Source organism: Zeugodacus cucurbitae, chromosome 5, assembly GCF_028554725.1.
Source record: "Zeugodacus cucurbitae isolate PBARC_wt_2022May chromosome 5, idZeuCucr1.2, whole genome shotgun sequence".
Classification (NCBI taxonomy): domain Eukaryota; kingdom Metazoa; phylum Arthropoda; class Insecta; order Diptera; family Tephritidae; genus Zeugodacus; species Zeugodacus cucurbitae.
The window spans coordinates 4749833-4770919 of record NC_071670.1 but is presented as its reverse complement, the minus strand read 5'-3'; the positions used below and the strand labels follow the sequence as shown (position 1 = coordinate 4770919).

At 37.8% G+C, this 21087-nt stretch overlaps 4 protein-coding genes across 12 annotated transcripts in view; 2 read left to right on the top strand and 2 right to left on the bottom strand.

Moving 5' to 3' along the window:
* Positions 1 to 1192: 1192 nt before the first annotated feature.
* Positions 1193 to 6337, bottom strand: LOC105208562 (zinc finger protein 93). The gene is made up of 5 exons (XM_011178481.3): positions 5815 to 6337; positions 4920 to 5691; positions 4254 to 4850; positions 3448 to 4164; positions 1193 to 3388 (listed from the first exon to the last, which is right to left on the bottom strand). Exons 1-5 carry the CDS (start codon positions 5968 to 5970, stop codon positions 3000 to 3002), a joined length of 2631 nt encoding a protein of 876 aa, XP_011176783.1. The 5' UTR covers positions 5971 to 6337; the 3' UTR covers positions 1193 to 2999.
* A 213-nt stretch (positions 6338 to 6550) lies between these two features.
* LOC105208560 (uncharacterized) overlaps positions 6551 to 21087 on the top strand; it is a 29559-nt gene continuing 15022 nt past the window's right edge. Inside the window, exons 1-5 of one of the 9 annotated variants that reach the window (XM_011178475.3) lie at positions 6551 to 6622; positions 7546 to 7822; positions 7892 to 8875; positions 8950 to 11659; positions 11732 to 11948. In XM_011178475.3, coding sequence (XP_011176777.2) covers positions 7644 to 7822; positions 7892 to 8875; positions 8950 to 9196 — 1410 coding nt within the window. In that variant the 5' untranslated portion in view covers positions 6551 to 6622; positions 7546 to 7643 and the 3' untranslated portion in view covers positions 9197 to 11659; positions 11732 to 11948. Of the gene's footprint in view, positions 6738 to 6795; positions 6989 to 7130; positions 7392 to 7545; positions 7823 to 7891; positions 8876 to 8949; positions 11660 to 11731; positions 11949 to 21087 lie in introns of those variants that run through there. The other 8 variants (XM_011178473.3, XM_011178476.3, XM_054232557.1 and 5 more) reach the window with 8 other exon arrangements.
* Positions 13354 to 19255, top strand: LOC105208558 (uncharacterized). The gene is made up of 2 exons (XM_011178471.3): positions 13354 to 13612; positions 13834 to 19255. The coding sequence occupies exons 1-2, from the start codon at positions 13354 to 13356 to the stop codon at positions 14283 to 14285; spliced, it is 711 nt and encodes a 236-aa protein (XP_011176773.2). The 3' UTR covers positions 14286 to 19255.
* Positions 14532 to 16888, bottom strand: LOC105208557 (uncharacterized). The gene is made up of 5 exons (XM_011178470.3): positions 16730 to 16888; positions 16600 to 16650; positions 15725 to 16537; positions 15591 to 15659; positions 14532 to 15516 (listed from the first exon to the last, which is right to left on the bottom strand). Exons 1-5 carry the CDS (start codon positions 16886 to 16888, stop codon positions 14650 to 14652), a joined length of 1959 nt encoding a protein of 652 aa, XP_011176772.2. The 3' UTR covers positions 14532 to 14649.

The window sequence follows — 21087 nt, the reverse complement described above, 5'->3', positions numbered from 1 at the left end:
CCGTTTAAGAGTGTTGATTAAAATGAACGACGTCAATATGTTGCAGTTGTTGTTGTTTTTTGTTATTTCTAGCATCAAATTTTATTTAGATTTGTATGTGTGTGTGAGGAGTACATACATTAAGGCGGTTTGTTTTGATTTTTTGTGGAATTGCAAGTCATTTAGTGCTTAGATACAGCTATTAAACGTTAAAAAGCGCGTAACTCAAAATTAATATTTTTAGAATGCGTAAACATTTTTCGAAATTTTAAAATTTTCAATTTCTTTTAACAAAAAATTAACATTTTTAAGAAAATTAACATAAAAAGCACATAACTCGATATTCTCACATTCTTTCACATTCCTCAATTTTCATATTTTGAAAAAAAAATTTCGAAATTTTTTATTTAATAATTTTTCCATAAAAAACATTGTTTTTTAATTCATTTTACATTAAAAAGCGCTCAACTGAAAAAATAAATTTTGAAATTTGCGGCTTATAAGCATCTTCTAACAAACATTTCTTTTCGAAGTTCGAATAAAACGAATTTTTTTAATTTTGAACATGTTCGAAATATTTTCGAACACCCCTCATTTGTTAGCATCATTACTAGCGACGACTGATAAACATTCCTAATTTATTTACATACTTTTCATATACATATGTACGTACATATTTATTTATTTATTGAGACATTTTTGTTTTTGTATAAAATATTGTATTACAGTTTAGATATCAGTTCGAATATTTATAAATTTTAGCTTCAGGCTTTTCAATTTAAACATGAGTACAATTAGGCGGGGTTATGTATGTATGAGTGTATATAATTATGTGCCAATGGGTATCTGTCTGTATATAGATGAGAAACGCTACAACTAAATTTACATATTTCATTTATGTAAATACATATGTAATTCTATGCTTACAATATTCACTTCCTACTAAATTTTGTATACAATTTCAATGCATAAACTTATAATATAATCATTAAGAGTTTTACTTTTCAAGCCATGGAATGCAAAATAACTAGCAACAACTAAAAAACTAATATTGTTTAATACTAACTAATAATCTTACTTATTTGCGAAATTACTTAGATTGACATACTGAGCTGAAACAATAAAATTAAATAATATACATTACATAGCTAAGTTTATCTTAGAGCAAAAATAATGTTGACAGCTTTTAAACTAATTAATTGTAGCTTCTGTGTATTTTTTATGACCCCGTACTACTTAATATGTGTTATAATAAAAACAAAAATCGTTGTTGTACATGGCTGTAGCAATAAAAAGAGCATAACAATTGCTTTTTATGAGCACAAAAATATTTCTATAACCAAAATATGTAGCTTTTAACAAAATTCTTCGTGTTTATATGATATTTAATTAGTTTTTGACATATTTTTATTAATGTTCGAATTTTCGAAGTTAATTTCGAATGCCTAAAAAGCGTTAATTTATGTTAGTAGGCAGTTTTTAAAGCTTGCCCTACTATAAAGTTACATTTTACAAGCATATTCGAAAATTCGAAATTATTATTTTTTATCAAAAAGTGCCAATTATTGAGTATTTCATTATTCTACAGATTTTTCAAATAATTTTTTGGATAAACCAATATTTTTTGTAAATAAAAAGATAAATTTTGTACGAAAAAAAGCCTAAAATTAAACAAAATATATTGAAATGTTTTTACAAATTCCTTAAAAAACTTATATTACTAGCTAACAGCCTTCGTAATTGAATACATTAATTTTTTTGAATAACTGTAAGGAGTTGCCAAATTCGTATTGTTATAAAAAATAACAAAAAATTGCTTAAAGAAAGTTGATCATATTTTTTTCGCAAATTTTTGATTAATGCGAAGGAATTAAGTCATACAAATTAATAGTTTCGTAAGCTTTGACTTTGAAAATTCGTAAATACAAGTCTAATCAATAACAAATAACTAAAGTAATAACAAAAATGTTTAAGTTAATATTATAAAACAAATTTTTTCGAAGAAATTTAGTGGTTGCTGTAAAAATTCGACAAAAATACGTTGCAAAATGTTGCTTATATATATTACGCACTTATGTAAGTTTGTTTTTTGTTTAATACAATTATTATTTATATTTTTTTGATTACCTTTTAGTAATTTTATGCTTGTTCGAAATTTCGAAATTCACTTGGCTGCATGTTATATGTCTAAATATAAGTTTTTATAATTGCTAGCTGTCTATTTTAATATTTTTGCGGCAAATGTGCATTTTCGAAATATGTTTGAATTTTCGAACATGTATTGTTTTTTGTTTAAAAACTCAAATCAATGAAATTTTGGTATGCAGCGCAATTTTTTCCAATAATTTTACTTATATTCAAAGTTTTTCTTGGAGTTTGATTTTTCTTTTGCCAATACGTATATAGCTGTCTAAATTGGCAATTCCCGTTACATTATTAGCTGTTGTTTTTTCGGAAGTTATGTTTTTAATTGGAATACTGTTTTTAATAGCTTGCTTTTCATATACAGTTGTGGTTTAATGCGCTGTCGGTAGGGCTTATATGCTAATTAAAATGCTAATGTAAATTATAGCTTCAGTTTGCTAGCAATTCTTTGCTATAAATCGTAAATAATATGTTTTTGTTCAAGCAATATTCTGCTGTATATGTTTATATGCTAAACTTACGAGAATTACATAATTAAAATGCATTATGTGCAATTCATTAGTTTTTTTTTTAATTCAATAGTTGTTTTTTCGCAGCTGTAAATAACAACTGTTAAAATAAATTCTTTGGATAACTAAACATATGTTTTTAATTAAAAAATAATCACTTAAACGTCGCAAATTGTCGGAAAAACAATTATTATTTTTTAGTTTTAAATTTTAATGCTATGAGATTTTCACTTTAAGGTCACACTTAAGCTTTTTTGCATACAATTTTGGGGCAATACTTTTTTGCAAAACAATTTTGTTTTTGTTTTCTTGTATTGAAATCAACAGTCACAACTACATATACCAAAGTAGGTCGTCCACAATCTATCATGTGACGATGATCTCATGATCCGGATCGAGCAAATTATTCATTAGGAAATTCTGCTCCATTTCATCAACAGCCGACGAAGGTATGAGTGGTTTGAAAGTGTTGGACGTTTGCTCTTGCAACACTAAACTGCTAATACTCGGCGTTTGTTGGTGCACCAATTCGACGCGCACCTTCTCACCGCCATTATTGGCGTTGTCTTCGAATGAGACCATTATATCGTTATTATTTACTTGACTGCTGGTGTGATTGAGTATGCTGGCCACAGCCAAAGAGTCTTCGTTTTGCGCCGCCAAGGTGGCATTAGCGCGTAAGCGACCTTCATTGACACGGTTGTTATTCGGTTCAGTTGCACCAATTACCGAGGCATGCGCATTGCGTACGTGAGCTGTAAGTTGACACAGTTATAAATAACGGTTTAAGCTTGCAATTGCATTGAGCACTTACCTGAAAGCCGATTGCGCGAGAAGAGCCCATCGCAATAGTCACAGGCGAGCAGCTTGTGCTTGAGCACCGCATGGTCGTGCGCCTCCTGCGCGCTGGATGCGACAAAGCCACACCTATAGATGGCGCAATGCAGCGATTTGTCATCGTACGCCGCCGCGTGCACTCTCTGGTGCTGTTGCAGTTCGCGCATATAACAGAAACGCTTGTCGCAGTGCTCACATTTGAGGTAGCGCGGTTTCACGTGCAACTGCATGACATGCTGCTTCAGCTCGTTGGCATTCTCGAAGGTCGTCGTGCACTCATTACAGCCATACGTGACGGCCTCGTGCGTGCTCATGTGTTTCTCGAGTGTGGCGCGCGTGGAGAAGCGTTTATTGCAGTGTTGGCAGGAGTGTAGACGCGGTCGACGCAGTTGGCGTGCACGCTCCTGATACGGTGCCACCTCGTGCACAATTTCCACACAGCGTCCATTCTCGTCACGCGGACGCTGTAAATGCAAACGCAGTTTGTGTATCGAGCTGAAGGCGCAGCCGCAATTGCTGCAAGTGGCCGAGGCGTAATTGTTGCTATTCAACTTCTCTGGATGGAAGTGTTGCGTGTGGCGACTGAGAAAGGCCATGCTGACGAAACCCTTGTGACAGTACTCGCAACGCACGGGCAGAGCGCCATTATGCGCCTGATACTTGTGGCGACGCAGCTCGTAATCATTGGAATATACTGTGTATAAATGGAAATAAAAATAATTTAATTGCGTGTCTCTACATGTAAGCATTTAATTTCGTAATTTGCATGCGCTCGGCGCTCACCTTCTTTACACTGCTCGCACTGTATCGTGTGAGTAACGGGATTGGCGGCGGGTCGATGCATGCGTTCGTGCGCCTCCAAATTGCTGCGACGCACAAAGACACGCGCACAATCGCGACACTTGTACTTGCTCGCCGCATGATGACGCTGATGCGTGCGAAAACGCCCCAAGGGCACTTGCACAAAACGCTGATCACACGTCTCACAATGCCAATTGCTTACATATTGACAGTTGAACTCGTGCAATTCCTTGGGCGAACGTAGCGACTTCTTACAATAGCTGCAGTGTTCGGCCTTGGCGGCGGTCGGGTGTATGAGCCGCACATGATAGTCGCGTTGCTTGACGGAACTGTATTTTTGCGGGCAATACGGACATGTGTAGGGCAAATTCGGGTCGTGCACGTCAAAGAAGTGCTGTGAGAGCGCTTCGGAGCTATCGAACACCAGGTGATCTATGGAGCCGGAGTTGGGGCAGTAGCAGTATTGACAGGCGAAGGGATTGCGTGAGATGCGTGTTTGTGTGCTGGGATCCACATCTGCTTCGAGTTCGTCCATTTCTTGTGAGTCCTCCGGTTCGGAGCAGGAGATTAGATCCATATCTGTGTGTGACAATTATAAAAATACAATTTGTAATAGAAATTCTAGCAAACAAAATTCCAACTACGCACCATCTTCCAACAGCTCATCGTAGCTGGCGTAATGCTCTTGAGCTGCAGCGACATCACTTTGCGTGGTAGGCTTCAAATCTGTAGTGGTATTAGTGCTCTTCTGTATTATGCTGCCCTGTAGCATATCCTCCAAATCAATGTCGTTTGATTTGCCACACTTTGCAGCACGCTTTGTGTCGCTGCTGCTGCTGCTGGCCACTAAAGTCACTGGCGTATTTGTGCCCGCACTTACTGTGCTAATTGGCGTCTGTTGTGTATAGTAGATATTTTGTGTTGTTGTTGTAGCTGCATTAAATTGCAAAACATTCGTTTGCGCCGTCTTCGTATCCATATTGGCATGCGTGGTTATGGAATTGGCGCTAGTGTCCAGCAGTGTACCATTTTGCATGGTAGTCAACTCCTGTGTGAGCATGGAGAGTGTTTCCGCCACACTGGCGGGCATTTGCATGCCATCTAAGCTGGCAATGACATCAGCGCTAGTGGTGGGTGTTTGTAGACAATCTAAACTGGCCATTAATTCGGCGCTGGTCACAGGCGCTTCGATTTTTAGACCATTCAACAGCTCACTGTCGCTGCTCAAATCAGCGTTAGCGCTCACCTGTGGTTTAGATACGTCGGTAGCTGTATTATTTGCACTCAAACCAACGCCCACAAATGATTGCAACAATTTTTCTTGTGCCAACATGCATTGCTGACGGAATGCATATATATTGCAGAATTGTGTAAAACAATTGGCACAAATACGTTGCGGCAAGCCGTCGTTGTCCGAAATCTACATAATGTGACACACAACAACAATACCAAAAACAAAAAATAATAAACATTCGTCAACAATTGCTGCATATGGTGAAATGTGTGCAAATTCAATAGCGCCTTCAGCGTACGACGCACTTACCTGTAAGCGCCAGTTGCCCAATTCCGTGCGTACAAACTGTAGCTGCTCCTCAAGTCCGTCCAATGGTTGATAGAGATGCACAAATTCGACCTCAGCACCGGTCACATAGAAATTAGCGCACAGGCGGCACGCTTCTACATGTGCAACCTGCTCCATAGCGTGTAACGCTTATGCGCAAATACGTTTTTTGCTCCTGCTAACACACTAATCTGCTGACTCTTGTAATTTAAAACCAATTGTAATCACTTTTTTTGTGTTTTCACCAAAAACAGTGCACAAAGTATACAATTGGAAAAGATGTACTTTAATGCGTCTATGTATTTTCCCATTCACTGCATGATGACTGATAAAGTCAGCTGTTTTTTGTTGTGCGACATTCGCATGGTGTGTGTTCAGTGCTAGGTAGCGTATGACGACACAAGAAAATGTAAAAGCGCGCGAAATATGCGATAATGCATGGTTGAGAAAACGGCAGTAGGGTGGCGGTGTTGATGTAATAAATTATGATTGTTTAAGAAAACTTTGTTGAAAGCTACAATGGAAGAGGAAAGTGAAAGCTACTAAATTTATGCATTAATGCTGTGAAAAACATTTCTTTAAATGCTATATTTATTATTAAATATACCAAATGTTGTGCTACAATATAACAGTTCGTAAAAAGTAGCAGCAAATTTGACGGTCAAAAGCAACCCTGCGTAAATTATAATTTTGCATTATGCTTTGCAATGCATATTCTTTACAAACTAAGCAAAAAATAGTTGTCAAATAAAAGTCAAGCAGCTAAAATAATACTTAGTTAAGCTCATATGTAAATATTTGTGCGTGCCGGCGCTTTTATTGTAAACATATTAAATACAAGTATATAAACAATAATTGTTTAATGGAATGCGTGTGTCAATTTACATTACATTTAATTGCTTGATGTAAATAATTGTTACTTGCTGATTTGACGAACCAAAGCTGTATTGCTTGCAAAAATAGCATGTGAATTGTTTATGGGCGTATTGAGAACTATACAATGAACTTGCTGACGTGCACAGAGAAGATTTGTCATATATAAACTACTACAAGCTCATCTGGAACCACAAATATTAATAAAAAAATTTAAGTGGAATTTCAAAGTGTTGCTATCTAACAATTGATAATAAGAGCTATCAATGAGCACAGTTGCAATGTAAATACAAATGCTGATAGTAGCGTATGATAATAATAATATATTGTTAGTTGCCGCTGATAAACATTCCTAAGAACATTTCCACTTATTTGCATACTACATACAGACAACTGACGAAATGTGCCCACCTCAGCTGGTGATTTGTCCACGTTGATTGTGCGCTTATTCAAGTGCCACTTAAAATCTTGATATAATTTGCTGATAAAGCATCACCTTAATTAAAAGCTTTCTCTGCTTATATATAAACATATAGCAGATAGCGTGCCTTAACTAAGTGATTCGTAAACAAGTAGTGATTTGAAGCGCACGTAGTTAGCAGCAAGCGAATTAGTTGTCAAATTAAGCAATTATAAACAATAAAATACAAGTAGAGCTATAATTTTTGTGGAATTAAATAAAAATAGTACATTTAAGTCGTATTTTATGCGCTAAATATGATAGTTGTTGTTGGTCATATTAATTTAGAAAAAAAAAGTGAAATCTACAACGTTAAACAACAAACAATTTAAAAATTCTTATTCTTCTCACTGACTCACTTCCTTTCTATCCTTCTTCAGGCCGACACACTGCTTATTAAACACAGCTGCCGCAAATCCAACAATTCCTATATCCAACAGTGCCTTTCAAACAGTCATCGCGCTAATTTTCCGCCGCAATGAGTGAGTCAAACGAGAATTCGCATTTAAAATATATTAAGGAATATGTAGTGCCGGAAATTGTGTCGCAATTGCAAGGCGAAACCTTGTTAAAGTTTGAGCTGGAGCATGCAAGCGGGCTGGACGGTTTTATGTCGGCACTCTACAACATACAATTGCATACACAGACTGCCGACGGGTGTGTAGCTAACTCATAAGCTTACTTTACACATTTTTACTAATAACTTTACACTTTCTCATTACACAGCGCCAAGCAACAACGTCTGCTGGTGGCCAAATTCATGAAAGGCGATGTCGCCTTTCGCGAGTCCAGCAAATCGTACATACAATTTGCCAATGAAATATTTGTGTATGAACGCGCATTGCCCGCTTTTGCTAAAGTGCTTGCCGCCGCTAAGCTCGATATAACGATTGACGATTGGGTGCCACATCCGTATGTTGCGAAATTCGGTTATATTGAGGGGTTGAGCGCCGCGCCGGGCGTACGTGAATCGGTGTTGGTGCTCGAGCATTTGAAACCGCGCGGTTATGTGTTGGGACCACGTCTGTATCTGACGCGTGAACACTTGTTGCCAATGTGTCGCACAATTGGGCAATATCACGCAATTAGCTATGCCTTGCGGCTTGTGGATCCAGCGCAATTGGAACGCTTGAAAAGTGAAATTGTAACGCTGCCGTTCATAAACGATGCAGATCCTAAAGATGCGCAAGAAAATTTTTATCGTTATCTGTTTCGCGCCGCCTTCGATCGCTTTTATGACTTTTTCGATCGTAAAATTGATGGCAATACATTCGATAGGCAGAATGCCGATGATTTGAAATTGATTGAGCGTTTACGCGATATGCGTGCGAAGTATATTGAAGAGCCAACGCGTTTGTTGGAGAAAATACGCACAGGTGTTGAGACTAACGCGCAAGATAAGCATTTCGGCGCTATATTACATGGTGATTACAATCGCAATAATGTGCTGTTCCGTTATGAGGAGCAAGCAGCTGGCGATGTGGCCGAGCCAAAAGTGGCCGATGTGAAAATGATTGATTTCCAAGAGATGCGTTACGGCAGTCCCTGCCTAGACTTGAGTTTCTTCATGTACATGAATACAACTGAAGAAACGCGCGATGCAATTTGGTTGGAAATGCTGCAAACATATCACGCAAACATGTTTAATACACTGCAGGCAGCTGTTAAAGGCAATGCGAAAGTCGATGAAGCGCAATTGGATGCCTACAGGTTAGTGTTTTGTATTTATTTACTTATTTTTGTTTATATAATTAAACCCGTTATTTAAAATGTAAATCGTAAAGTTTTGAAGCATTCCACGCACACTTTAAACGCTATGCTTTCTATGGCGTCATGATTACGCTACACTTTCTACCCTGGATGCTTTCGAGCCAAGAGGAATGCGCTAAGATCTCACATCTCTTCGAAACCGATTTGCGTGGCGAAGAGTTTCAGCGAGTTTCCATTGAGATCGGTGGTGATGCAGTAAATATGCGTTTGCTGGCTGTACTGCGACATGCCTGCAAAATGGGTTATATGGATGAGCTTTGAGGTTAGGTTTGCGGATGGTTTAGCATTTTAAGTCTACAGTGGCCTTTTGAAGTGCTTTAATATAATAAGATAGTGAAAATAAATGCGAAATTAAAAATATATAAATAGTAATATGTGAATTATAATATATTAATAATAATATATAAATAATAACGGTTGTCTGAATGCAAGTCTAACATAAATTGCTCAGCTCTTGCCTACAAAACTTTTCAAATAATATTTACAATAAATAATAAGTGCAATAAACAGTTATAATTATATAACAATAACCGTTATTTTATAAATAAACGCAAATAAAGTATTTTTACGCTCTTTTAAAGTGTGAACTTTGCTTAAGTGTGACTATGTGTGTAAATCTCCTAAATGTGTGCGAGTTGAATGGAAGTTTTTAAGGGTTTTACCAGAAAAAGTTGGAGCAAATTACGCATATATTCATCATATATACATACATACATATATTCATCTATACATACATGCATAAAGGGTTTTTCAATAGGGGCGCTACAAAAGTACACCGGTAGGGACAGCAAACGATGCCATATTTTCCCCGCTCTTTTGACATTTCTCTTCAGTAAGGTTTGCCATTTCATCATGGAAAGATATACGATCCAACAACGAGTCGAAATTATTAAAATTTACTACCGAAATTCGGAGTCAGTGGTCTCAACTTTAAGAGCGCTACCTTCAATTTATGATCGTCATAATCGCCCTGTTCAGTTCAACAATTGCATCTAGTGGAAAAATTTTAATCCACAGGCACAGTACAAATTGTTTCCATGCCAGTAAGACAAAGAAGTGTCCGTAGTGTCGAGAATATTGCTGCCGCTAGCGCTTCAATTGAAGAAGACCCAAATCAGTCTCTCACAAGCGAATTTTACGAAAGGATCTTGGCCTACATCCTTAAAAGTTCAAATTGACACAAGAACTGAAGCCGCTTGACCACCAGAATCGTCGTATGTTCGTGAATTTGGCTGAGCAACAACTTGAGAATGATCCGGATTTTCATTGAAATCAATGAATTCAAAATCATATTCAGCGATGAGGCGCATTTCTGGCTGAATGGCTACGTCAATAAGCAAAATATGCATTCTACACGTACTCAATGAGTCACCATTGCATCCCGAAAAAGTTACGGTTTGGTGGGGTTTATGGGCCGTCGGCGTCATTGGGCTGGCAAAACTGGCACGCTACTGTGATAGGGAATCGCTATCGCTCAGTGATAATCGCATATTTTTGGCCCGAATTGGATGATATAGACTTGGACAATATGTGGTTCCAACAGGACGGCACCACAAAGCAAACAGCGAATGTCATAATCGATTTATTGAAACCGAAGTTTGGTAAACGTGTTATCTCACGAAATGGTCCAGTCAATTGGTATCCTCGCTCATGCGTTTTGACGCCATTAGACTATCTCCTGTGGGAATATGATCTATGACAACAAGCCAGCGACGATTGATGAACTTTGTACGAATATCGAACGTGAAATTGTAGCAGTATTGGCCGATTTATGCTTAAAAACCGTCGAATCTTGGGTTCAGTGTCTAGACTTCTGCAAGCGTGACTGTGGTGGCCATGCAAAAGAAATTCCGTTCCATATATATTGGTATCGAATGTACTTTCACGGGAATAAAGAATTTTACTGATGTCCCAAACCGTTTTTGTTTTATTTAGATTTTTTAAGTTATGTTAAATAAAATGAAAAATTCCAAATTTGTCAATTATATCGCTTTAAATAATTCTCGATAATACTATTTTCACATTCTACAATCATCTTTGCACAATTTCAGTTTACTCATGTGTTTTTTTGGGTAAATATTGCGAAAATGATACGCAAATACTTAAACATACTTCAATGGTATTTTTGCTAATTTGCGACTTCCCTGTGTCAATCAAAAAGAAACCACTTATTTAGCATGGTAAACGGTAGAACATAGCTTAAAAGCTATTCTTTGCACAGTTGTATAACAATTAAAGCAAGCAATCGGCGCCAGACCGCTTCGATTCCCACTAAATTAGGTAAATAATGACAAGCCATAAGTACCTAAACGCTATCCGTTTCAAGCTTAGTTGTATTTTAACAGCGTCTAATACAAGTAGGCTTGTAGATTTGTAAGAAATATAGTTTCTGCGCAAAATACCGCAGCACAATCATGCGTCTATTATTGTGCTTGGCTTTATTAGCCATCGTAGCACCTTCGCTGCAACAACTAAGCAGCACCACGAGGAATTCCACAGGTGCAATTACACCCACAGTAGCGCCAACGGAAAAACCAGCTCCACCGCCTCCGTCACCCCCATCACGTCCATCTCCCCCGGGTTCGACGAAGCTCGACTGTCCAGCTTATTGTCCGCGTATTTATCGTCCGGTCTGTGCTAGATTTGAGGGCAAACTTCGTACATATGCGAATATTTGTTTGTTGCGCTTGGATATTGACTGTGCGCGCAGACGCGGTGTTGCAGGTTAGTCCAAAAAAAAAAAAAAAAACGTTTGTGCATGGAAACATACATTAATTGTATTCTCTTTCAATGAAGCCCGCTATAACATATTTCTTGTACGTCGGACCCATTGCAACGCAAGAAGACGTAGACGTCCGGGAAGAGGGGGACGTAGGCCGAGACGAAGACCAAGACCGATTCGTGTAAGGCCGAATGGTGGAAAAGGCGTAAATAGTCGTGTTTTGGATACGAATCCTTGAAATGATGCGGTGAAATAATAATTTTCGACAATAAAGATTGAGAAAAAGCTGTATTTGTTTATTTAAAGTTATAAAAACGCAGTGCATTTAAACTGTTAATTTCGACAGTTTGAGTGTCACTGCAGTTGTCATTTATCTAGCGGAAGTTGTCAATTCTGTACTACATACGAATTTTATATTGATTAAAGCATTAATTTAGTATGTTTAGACAGTGTTCGAAAGCCACTTCGCTCCATCCTCCTTTCTATTCTTTGCTTCAAAATTTGCGAGAACCGTTTCCGGTTACTTCCCGTCAGCGGATTTCGATGACAAGATGGAGTTACTTCCTTTTACATAGAGCTCTTGTAACTGCTACACGAATGTTAGCTAGTTAATAAAGCCCTGTTTAAAAGAAAGGAACTCCATGTTGTCATCAAAGCCGACTAACGGGAAATAACCGGAAACGACTCCTTAGTCGGCTTAAGTCTGAGTCAAACCTTTTTGTTCGGACTGACTGGAGCAAACATCTTGCAGCCTATGACTTATATGGGAATCTGTCGTGGTTTCAGTAGCTACCATGAGGTAGCTAGAACCGTTCGTCCCAGTAATTGTAGTTTTCTTGAATAATGGTAGAACTGGATTTCTTCTATTTTCACTCTCTTCTAATAAGCATGCTTTTCCAGGAACCTTTTCGAGTTCAACCCGCTTGTTTATTTCATGAGTTTCTGATTCGTTCATCGTATTCTTTTTTTTTTAGAAAGCCGGATTGTTAGATCGCATCCCGAGCTCTCATTCCTGTCGATTAGCTTATGTAATGTCGCTGTGGGTTCAAGACGCTTCAATGTGTAGGATGCTTCGGATTGCCAGGTCGCATCTCAAGCTCTCATTTATGCCGATTAACTTATGTAATGTCGCTGTGTGAAGCATTGGGTTGCCAGATCGCATCTCGAGCCCTCATTCCTGTCGATTAGCTTATGTAATGTCGCTGTGATTTGGCCGAGCTGATGTAAAGGCCATCTGTCGGAGACTGCCTAAAACCATTGTGGTTGAGCTAGTTTTCAGAAATTAACTGTCGACTGTTTTTCACTCTTTATATAACAAATATTTACAGTATTGTTAAAACCATCTATCTTGTAATTTGAACTTTCCCAAGGACTGGCCGTCAATGTGATGCTTTGTGCCACTTTTTTTTCGCAAATCAAATAAAGTTTCAACCTTGAATATATTTGAAACTCGTTTCAAACTCCCAAGTTATACAAACAAACCGTACTGTTAGTTTTCCCAACCGTTATTTATACAGTTGTTGGCATACTTTTTTGCTCGATAACGCGCTTTAACCTTCATGTGATTCATTTAAAAGCGCTTGAGTTCGAGCAGTGTTATATCACAAATTCAATAGTGTCTCAAAGCCTAGTAACGGTGCTTTCAGTGTATATTTTTATTAAAAAATAATTAACAAGTAATTAACGATTTGAGAAAATGCGTGCCTACACTTGCTTAGTAATCCTTGCCGTTGTGAGCTCGCCAGCTCATATTTTCGCCAATGAAGCATCGTCCGAATTGGATAATCTCTCCGAAGCTGCTGCACCGCAACCGTTATGTAGGGAGACCGTGTGTCCGCGCCTATACATGCCAGTTTGTGCGATAGTTGATGGTGAACACGTAACCGTGCCTTCCCGTTGTGTTCTCAACAATAAGATTAGATGTTCCTCGGCATTGCAGCGTTCCTTGGGTCAGAGTAAGTAAATGGGGAGGATTTCAATCGGGTAATACCAATAACTGATCACAAGTAGCGTTATATGGCGGGTTCCGGATTGTATGTAGGACTCCGTTGAACTCTAGAACCCGGTGTAGCCTACGGATACAGGGAAGATCATGAGCTTACCAGAAGATTTATTGTGGGATCAGTGATCAGTTGCAATACACACTCTGAAGTTCCTTTTCTATTTCCACTTCCAGAAGTGCCTAGAGTACGTTTCCTACATAGCGGTCCTTGTTCCTCGAAAGCCGACAAAAGCATTGTAGGACGTAAGAGTAGAGATGTGCCCATTGAGAGCGAAGAAGAAATTGTTGAGGAAGTACCAAGTGAAGAAGAGGAGGGTGCACATGCTGAAGATAATGGCGAAAATGAAGAGGAGGAGGGTGCACATGAAGAAGATAATGGCGAAGAAGAGGTTGGTGCGATTGCAGAAGAACATGACGCCAGTAACGACAAGAGTGACGAGCATGCCGAAATCCATAATAGTGGTGAGAGCGGTGAGAGTGGTGAGATAAATGCGATCCAACATCACAACATCGACGATCTGGAACATCTGGAAGATCAAGCTGACTTGGATGATAAGCAAGCAGAAGCTGATGACGCTGAGGCTGAAAGGGATCATGCGGAAGAACTTGCAGAAGATGAGGAATAATTAGCCACAGAAGCTACTAACTTTTTGTGTTTGTTGAAGAGAGATTTTCTCGTTTCTAGCTATAAATCTTGTTATATTCGTGCCTTGTGCTTAGAAATAGTCTAATAAAAATTTGTTGTTATGAAAGTAAATTCTGTTGTCAGCGCGGTCAACGGTCTTTGGCTCGATCTTCGTTCTCTTCGTCTTAATACTTTACTTAACTTCAGTTTGGTCTGCCATCCGCAAGAATAACTATAGTTATACACATTTTGTGTTGCTGCTTATTTTAATTCAACTTAAAATTTTCCATCTAAAACTAAACCTTAGAGCTGCGATATCGTCAGTCAGCTCACATGGTATACTTGAGCTCCCCCAAGAGTCACGCTCACGACGCAAAATACGATTGCATACGTTTGTGTAGCCGCCGATGTTTTATCAATGGCGCGAGATACTTAAAACTAAGTTCACAATCCTCGCAACGAAACGGACGATCCTCCTGATGTGTGGCCTTCGCATGGCGTTTAAAATCTATAGTGCTGGTAAACTTCGAAGTACAATGCTTACAATGGAAACGATTTATGTTGCGACACTTGGCGCGATGCCGTCGATAGTTGTTGCCATCACGAAAGATCTCCGCGCAGGTTGGACAACGGTGGTCGAAGAAGTGTTGACTGAGATGATCCGCCGAGCGCCAATCATTATGACCTTCTTTACACAGCGGACAATCCGTTTCCTTACGATGCATATAGAGTAGATGATGCACGAGCTCATCGGCGTTGTTGAAATTCTCATTACACGGCGGACACTCGGTCGGCGGATGCGTTCTAAGTATGTGCTTGGCGTACGCTGTGGGACGTTTAAATTTACGCGGACATTCACTACAATCGTATACGATGGTTTGATATGAGTCTGCGCTGTGACTACGTTTACGCGTCGGTCTCGCACCACCTGTATCGATGAATGACATGCGTTGCCAAATTTTACTGCGAAAGCGATCGGTATGCGGTTGTTGTAGCCGATCATAGTAGTAACGTAAGCTACGTATTAAGGATTTGATTTTGGTGAGACTGACGGCTGGCACATTGCGCAACTGACAATACTTCTTGTGCAGCAGCTCGTAGGCGGCTTGGCGCAGCTTGCGATTGCGGTATTCCGGCGAGTTCGCGTACCACAGGCATGGCTGTTCACGGTAGAGATCGATGAACTGCTCGAGGAACTCATCAGTGTAGTCGGCGAGGTGATAGCTGGAGGACTGTGGAGGACATAGAGGTTACATAGAACTTAAGCGAAACGAAAGCGAACTCTTTAAGCGAGCTTAGCACTTACTTTGGTTCTTACGCTGATAGAGTCTCCCTCACTGCTGATTTGTTTTGTCGATGGACGACTTTGACGTAGCTAAAATTAAGCAAAATATTAACCGCTTAAAGAGCTTCTTTTTAAATGGAACCTGCTATACGTACCTGCTTCAGGGATACCAGCTTATTTTTGGCACGCACGCGTTGTCTATTACGCCATATGCCACGACGACGTCGACGACTGCGTCTCAGATTAGTCGGCTCTGAAACAGTTTGTGACTGCTGCGTATTGTCCGTTTCGGTATCGATGGTGGAACGCGATACCCGGCTACGTCTACCACTCGAACACAGCGTATCCATTGTGGATTCCGAAGGCACAGAGTCCGTAGTTATATAATTGTTGCGTTGCTGTTTACGCGCTGGCAAATGCGCGCTCACCATGTGCGTCCACAGCGTCTCGGTGTTATGAAAGCCGATATTGCAGAACGAGCAGAGCTTATCCGGCACGAGCTCTTCCACATCTTTATCATCACAGCCGCGCAAAAAGGCGAGTTTATCTAGCACCGCTTTGGATTTCATAGCGCGCAATTGACGCGACACACGCCATTCATCCGCGGCGTCATCGTCCACATGGGTTTTGGAAGCAGCGCCAGCGATATCGCCCGAACGCAGCTGCCGCAGATAAATCTGTATTATCTGGCGCACAATACTGCGCGCATCACGAAACGTCACGAAGGGCATATGATCGCGCAATTTCCGCAGCAACAATTGGTAAGCGTGAAGACGCTCACTGCGCGGCATGCTGGCGCGCGACGGACGATGCCAAATGCAGAAACACTTATTCAGCAGCTCGATGACATCCAGCAAACACTGGCGCTTGAGCGTGTTGAGGTCGAAGTGGTTGTCGGAGACGTTGTTGGAGAGCGAGGAGCCGGTGTAGGTGGGACTGGCGCAACTGTGCGTACTCAGGTGAGAGATCTGCAAGGAGAGAAGTCGTAACTTCGGTGGTTAAGTTGGTTCAGTAACGGCGCACAACTTACACTGCCGCGTGCGGAAACCAGCGTGTCCTCCGCTACAATGGAAAGCGCGCTCTGTGTGAGAAAGAGTATAATATTTACGTAAATGAGTGGGATTCTTATCAAAAATTTACACAACATGTGTCGCACTCACACGTCGTACTGTGGGTCCATGCTCCGCGCGACTATGATCCAAAAACTCATCGTAGTTTGCGAACTTCGGCAACGTATTGCATTTATTACAAACAATATTGTACGAACTTGGCGATCTCGTATTGATACAGACCTGTTGCGTGGCAGCTGTTGCGTCCATAATCGCGTCGCGTGTCCCAAATTTTATTTATAGAGAGGGAGAGTTTTAAATTTTCAAGCGAGCTTCTGCTGTACGTCGGTTTGGGGCAAATGAAATTGTAACAGTTCTATGTTGTTGTTGCTGAAGGTGTGTGATTTGCGTATAGAATTTGAATTTTAACGGACATTTAATTTTGAGTTGTGACTTTGGCGTAAATAAAATCAAACTTTAAAAGTTAGCATTTATTTGAACTTAATTTTTTTGTACAAAAACAAAAATTTCTCGAAATTTTTTGCTCGCGATTGAATTTATAGAAAATATTTTACAATGGAAATGACGTTTTCTGTTTGGAAAATAAAATTGTTGAGATTTCAAGCGCTGATAGCTCGAAACAATTTCTCGGCAGGAAAGTAGTGAGTTCAGCTGGTGGCGTGGGTGTCGAGAAGACCTGAAGATTTTTGGAAAGAACTGCAATAACCCTCAAGCAGAACGGACAACAATTTGCTTTTCTTCGAGGCCGAAGAGCGTCCACTCAATTAAAGGAATGATTATGAACATTTTTGTGCAATTTTTAAGATCAGTATAAGTCCAAAAAGAGACTGTCTTCATAAAGGATTACACCACAGGAAATCTGATTTGGTTCGAAAAAATCTGCCCAGCGCCAATATTAGGCCTTCCGCATCCTCAAATGTAGATCATCTGTCGGATTGACGTACATCTTCAACCGGAACATGTGAAATTCAGACTCATAAAGCTGAGGTATAACATTGGTGTTAGATTTGAGACTCCGTCGAGATATGGCTTCCCTGTTTCCTGGAAAACCTGGGTTTCTAGCTAGTTTATTTAATCAGGAATTTTTGGGTTGAAAATACTAAGGTAGTATGAGATCTATTCTTATATATGGAGAATGCGAAGAGATATGGCTTCCCTGTTTCCTGAAAAATCTGAGTTTCTAGACCTATTTTTTTCAGCAGAAAATTTTGGGCTGATACTACTAAGAAAGTATGAGATCCATTCTTATATATGGAGGATGCGAAGAGAGATGGCTTTGCTGTTTCCTGAAAAGTCTGAGTTTCTAGACCTCCTTTTTCTTTTAGCAGGAAATTCTACGCTGGGACCACTAAGGATAATTTCCCTTATCCCACCCATTCTTATATATAGAGGATAAGAAGATTTATGGAATCCGATTGACATCGATGTAATGAAACATCGTAAAATTGGGAACGATATGAAAATGGAACAGGAAAAAATTATAAAGAAATACAAAATAAAACATCAGATACAAAAAATCTTGCGAAATTATATAAAAAGGCTATACAAATCGGAACAGAAAGAAATTGGAACGAATAAATTACTTCTGATGAAAGTTTTTATGGAAATGGAGTAGAATACGAATCAAACCCAATAAAATTTAGAACCGAAAATGAAACTGATAAAAAAATTATTTATGTAGGAACGAAATGGAAATATTAATCATGTAATCAAAGTTGGATAATGTGGAAGCAAGGTCTATTTATATAGGAACGAAACGGAAATATTAATCGTGGAATCAAAGTTGGATAATGTGGTAGCAAGGTCTAAGGTTCAAAATTTATGGGGCGAGGCAAATCAGAGTGGCGTGAATTGTAAAGTAGGCGTGAATTAAAATAATGCATCTAAAATTTTTATCTGATGTATAAATATAGTAAGTAACAATGTTGGAACGAAGTGAAAATGTCATATATTGAAAAATTGGAAACGAAACATTGGCGGAACGAAATGGAATTGAAACATTTGGAAAAAATTCATATAATGCCACTATAAATATTTTCAGATGTACGAAAATAGTATGAAACACTGTTGGAACGAAGTGGAAATGAAACTAAGTAATTTCACATATTTTTTTCAAATTTTTTTATATTCAGCGTATTTTATTTTCAATGTCTCATGCATTTATTATGCAGTTTTTTACAATCATTTTATGTGTATAGGTGTTAACATGTTTGCTTGGGGTCTGTGTGTGTGAGTGTTGTGTGTAGAAGAAATGTTTGCAAGTTTTGTCTTTTTACTGCTGATTTTTGCTGTTTTTATTGTAATCATTTACATTGAGACTGTATAACAGCGCAAGAGGAGCACATGCACACAAATTGGTTAAATGTATTTTTTTATAATTTTATTTTGTATTTTTCAATTCAGGTTTTGGACTGCACATTTTTTTGATAAATTGTTTTCATATTGAACTGTTGTTGTAACAAACAGATTTGTACGGTACACATATGTATGCTTTTAAAATAATTTTGTGGAAAACATGTAAGCGCTTCTTTGTTAGTTTTTTTGTTTGCAAGGGGAACAGCTGGAAATTATTTATTTTCTGTTGTTGTTTTTTTAACTGTTATCTAACGTTTATTATACTGTGGCTGCCTTTGGTGGCTTCCGCTTCATATTTTTGCATAACAAAAAAATTTTGTTTATATTTTTTAATATAATTTGCTTCCAATTTGTCACTTTTAGCATGGTTTTACTGTAATTACATATATACTTATCTATTTATGCTTACAATCTCGGTTTAAGTTTTGTTTATTCATATTTATTTATTAATACTCTCTTTTCTTTATACATTGGTGGGTTACATTTATTTCGAATGCATTTCTTTCATATGTTTCATTGTGTTTGTATGTATGTATGCGTTATGTGTTGGTGTAGGTTTTGTTTGTTTCTATGTATGTACTATATATTCATGAACTCTCTTTTTTATACACACTTTATAGACAATTTACTATTTTTTGTTACATATGTATATAGTATGTTCATTAATTACCATTTAACAGCACAAATATTTTGATGAGCTATTCTCCAGTTGAGTTGTGGCCACTGTTAATTCAAAAATTTAATTAAATAAACCAAAAATTTTGTACAAAAACTTCAGTTAGCTAGCGGCAGTGGTGGTGGGTAGTGCAGAATACACCCGTAAAATGTTTTTAATAAAAATTTTAGTAGTGGAACGGAGTGGAAATGGAACATAAATATGCGAATAAAATTATTTTAAGAATTTTTGAGCTTAAAACACGACAGGAACAGAATGGAAATGGAACACAGTTTAATAAAATAGTCATAACTGATAATGTGAATTTGTTTTAAAAAAATCTTAATCAAAAAACTGTTGTGGAGCAGTAAAGTAATGGAACGATATTCTTGGAACAGAAATTAAAATGTGCCGGAATAAAAATGTTAGTTTATCAGAAGAAAATTATGTGAAATTGTTTTATATAGCGAAAAAAGTAAAAAAGAAATTGAAAAAGTATAAGTTGAAACGAATTGGAATTGGACCGAAACGAAATGGAAATTAATAAAAGTGCAGAAAAATAATAGAAATTGTAAATAATAAATAAAATGGTATATAAAATTCAATTAAAATAGTACATTACGTAATTGTAGTATGTAAAATTACTTAAACTTAAATAAAATAGTACCTCAAGTTCGCTGAAATTGTTTAATTTTGCTACAAAACCATTCCAATTTGTCTTAAACGCACTAAAATTACTTTAAAAACTTCCGAAACGAAATGGAATGGGGCGGAACGAAATGAGAATGAAGTGGAACATTGTGGAAATGTAAAATATTGCATAAATAGGGTGGATTACATATAGTTAGTGCTTTAGATCAGTGTTTACTGCTTGAAACGAAATGGAATCGGAACAAAAGTATTGTTTATTGTTGTGTTTTTGATAGATCCAATTTATCAGTGTAAAATATTTGAATTTTTAACGTTTGAAACGAAGTGGAATCGGAACAAAAATTACAAAAAAGTTTATTAAAACTTCAATTTCGTTTCTCTGTTTAATTGCTACTACACTACCCACACCTGCACTGCCGTTAACAAACCGCTTTCAACCAATTTCTGTTTATCTGCCTATGTATTTAGTAACACTGGACTTCCATTGGCGTTTGAATACCTATGCTTATGTTTGTACATATGTACATGCTTAAAGTGTTTTTATTTTACTTCTTTATACATATATATATCTTTGTTTTATTTATTATTATTTATATATATTTTTTTGTTGTTTTATTTGTACATATTTACTTATATGCCGTATGTACAAACATAATGTATAATAAATTTATGCGTTTGTAGTAAATTTTGCGCGATTTTGTTTTGTTGCTTTTTGTTTGTAGTGTTTTTTTCGTCTAAATGCTAAATCGTATCAAAATTTGTCGAGAACTGGTTTTTGAAAATTTTT